Source organism: Pseudochaenichthys georgianus, unplaced genomic scaffold (genome assembly GCF_902827115.2).
Source record: "Pseudochaenichthys georgianus unplaced genomic scaffold, fPseGeo1.2 scaffold_501_arrow_ctg1, whole genome shotgun sequence".
In the NCBI taxonomy this organism is placed as follows: domain Eukaryota; kingdom Metazoa; phylum Chordata; class Actinopteri; order Perciformes; family Channichthyidae; genus Pseudochaenichthys; species Pseudochaenichthys georgianus.
This window is the reverse complement of record NW_027263062.1, coordinates 58,540-61,769: the sequence shown is the minus strand read 5'-3', so window position 1 is coordinate 61,769 and position 3,230 is coordinate 58,540. Positions and strand designations below refer to the sequence as shown.

At 45.6% G+C, this 3,230-nt stretch overlaps 1 protein-coding gene across 1 annotated transcript in view; it reads left to right on the top strand.

Annotated features, from left to right (window-relative positions):
* Positions 1-2,503: 2,503 nt before the first annotated feature.
* Positions 2,504-3,230, top strand: part of shank3b (SH3 and multiple ankyrin repeat domains 3b) — a 25,683-nt gene continuing 24,956 nt past the window's right edge. The window contains exon 1 of the mRNA XM_034078848.1: positions 2,504-2,601. Within this exon, the coding sequence (XP_033934739.1) occupies positions 2,504-2,601 (98 nt within the window). The remainder of the gene's footprint in view (positions 2,602-3,230) is intronic.

Below are 3,230 nucleotides of genomic sequence, written 5' to 3'. Positions count from 1 at the left end.
TTTGATGTGTAGCTGGAACGGATTTGGAATGAGGCGATTAGCAGTTAGATATTAGTTAGTCAGTATTTGCCTTTCCAACGTTGTTTATGTTGAATTGTACTGTTAATCAAACCGTTTTTTATTTACTTTTTCTAAATATTTCTATATATTTATTGCCTATATTGAAAATCCCTTGTTTAATTGTCTTTATCTGAATAAGAAAAAGAGTGCATAACATTTAACCAAGTCTGTTTTATGTAATATTACTTGACTATCGTTACGTGTCCAGACGTGCTTCCCGATATGAGAGACGCTGAGAGGCAAAGCAACATGTTTTTAACACGTTTTCTTAAAACGCACTGAATATCATGATAAGGCCGATAGGGATTTATAATAACTCGCTTCTGTGTTTCCTCACTTCTGTATTCATCACAATAACTCACGTGGAATATAAACCTAATGCTGTGTGTTTTTCCACTCTGCAGGTGTCTGCGAGGAAAACCCCCACGCCTGGGAAATCTCCAACTTCGACACAAAATACTTTTTGTCGCTCTGGCAAATGAAAGCGTGAGGAAACTCCACTCCGCCTGCACCTTCGTGTGCGAACAGGGAACCACAAGTTGATGAAGGTCGAGGTATTGGGGTCGCTTGAAATCTGCTGCGTGAAATCAAACCGAACGACCCACAGTCACCGTTTCCCGGAGGAGCCGAAATAAACCCTCAACTACTTTAATCTGACCGCACATCTCGAACCGGCACCAGAGAGGAAACCGGCTTGGAAGCCATCTCTTCAGTCGATTCGTCTTGGGTCTGAAGTGCCGTCCCGCTTAAAGCAAATACCAATCAAATGAAATACATAACTATTTAATACATTATCATTTATCGTCTAGCATCAATTCTACTTCCTAAACGGTGTCCTTCAAAGTGGCATCCTTTCTATTTATCTGCACATATCTAACGGGTTGTTATTACTTGCCTGGTTGATTTGCTGCTTTCTAGACGACCTCAGTGACCTTTCGTTCCCGCCGCCGACTGAGCCACGGAGCGTCCGCACGAAGCAAGGACATACATTTTTGCAGCTCAGAGAAATCTCTCTCCTCTCTCAAATAGAAATGATAAAAAATAACTAAAAGTATTTCACAGATTACTGGTCAATGCTTGACCTGGTTACTGGTCTGACTTCCAGGAAGTGCTGCCAACACACAACAACACACACACACACACCACACACACACACACACACACACACCACACACACACACACCACACACACACACACACACAACACACACACACACACACACACACACACACACCCACACACACACCACACACACACACACCCACACAGCAAGTAGGTATATTCTCCGTCTTCTTCTTCTATGGTGCCGCTGGCACACTGACCTCCTTAAATCGGGATGATTCAGCGCTTTCTGAAAATTCGCCTCGTCGCCTCCGAAGCCGCGACCCTGGTTTTTCTGAAAGCACCCGTACTGTAACGACAGACAGGAAGTGACATCATCAACGCTGAGGAAGAAAGGAGGTGAATGACGGAGTAAGGGGCACAAGGAAGGAAGGAAGGAGAGAAATAAAGGAAGCAAGGAAGGAGCACGGGGGGCGAGGACAGAATAGTGAACACACCCCACGAGGGGAAATCAGTTTCCACTCGATACAAGTCCACAGTTGTGTTTCCATCGTGCACATACGGGCACGTGCATTGAGAGGTGGGCGCGGAGGCAGCCAGGGAGCAGTTGGGGGTTCGCTGCCTTGCTCACGGGCCCTCGCAGTTCAGATCGAGACGAGACCCGACGACCCTTCGGCCCGAAGACCAACCCTCTACAGACCGAACCACTGCCGAGAGGAGGGGTAAGGAAAGGAGGACCACAAGTGGAACATAGAAGGAGGACAGAGGAGACGAGAAAAGTGGGAGAGGAAGAAAGAGGAGACAAATGAAGGGTGCAAGGAAGGGAGGAAAGGAGGCGAAAATAGAGGAGAGGCGACGAAGGGAGAGAGACAGAGGAGACGAGAAAAGTGGGAGAGGAAGAAAGAGGAGACAAAGGAAGGGTGCAAGGAAGGGAGGAAAAGGAGGCGAAAATAGAGGAAGGCGAGGAAGGGAGAGAGACAGAGGAGACGAGAAAAGTGGGAGAGGAAGTAAAGGAGGAAGAAAGAGACAAAGGAAGGGTGCAAGGAAGGGAGGAAAAGGTGGCAAAAATAGAGGAGAGGCGAGGAAGGGAGAGACACAGAGGAGACGAGAAAAGGTGGCGAGAATAAAGAAAAGGAAATCTTAAGGAGGGAAGGAAACAAAAGGAGGGAGAGAAAAGCTGACAGAGTGAAAAGGGAATGAGGCGAGAAGAAGGAAAGGAGGCCAGGAGGGGACACAACAAAGTGAAGGAGATAGAGGAATGACATCATCAGGGAGACTCCGCTGCCACTACGATATTAGGAGAGGGAGGGAGGGAGGGAGGGGGGAGGAGGTGAGAGAGTATAAATGAGAGGGAGCTTCTCTCCTCTGCACACTGAAAGGATGAAGATGAAGATGACGTTCCTCCCCCTCTTCCTCCCCCTCTTCCTCCCCCTGATGCTCCTCTCTGGGGGCGTCCAGACTCTCTCTCTGGACGAGGGGTGCGTCCAGACTCCTGCTCTCACCTCCTTCACGATGACATCACCAGAGAGGCCTTGAGACTAACTGCCGATGTGGTCCGGAGCTGCCCGTGAGTTCAATATCTGTTATTGTGTAATATATTAATATACATTATCGTCTGCTTAGCAGCTCGGAGTCTTTCTGTGAGCCGACACGTGGATACCCCGACGTGTGAGGTAGACTGGACAGATGGCGAATATATATTTAATAAGTAGTCTCTCTCTTATGCACCTCAAGCCCAACGAGAGGACAAAGACGCATTTTCTGGTTAAAACATCTCTAAATATGTGTGTAATATATATTTTATAATATTTTATAATATTTAAAAATAACTTCTATAAGCAGCTGTGGAGCCTTCAGGAGAATACACGTGCAGCATATGTAATATTATGATATTTTATTTTAAGTTAATTATTTTTCAAGTCAGAAATCATTCTTGTTAATATATCAGTTTGATAATCTTGAAATTCAATTTGAACTCTTAGTCATTCGTTTTTTAATCTTTAAATCAGTTTGATGAATTTTATAAAAATCAGTTCCTTCAACATAAACATCCATCTCAATATTGCGTTGCCACATGTGATCTGATCTGGTGGTCTGAGGAGTCACA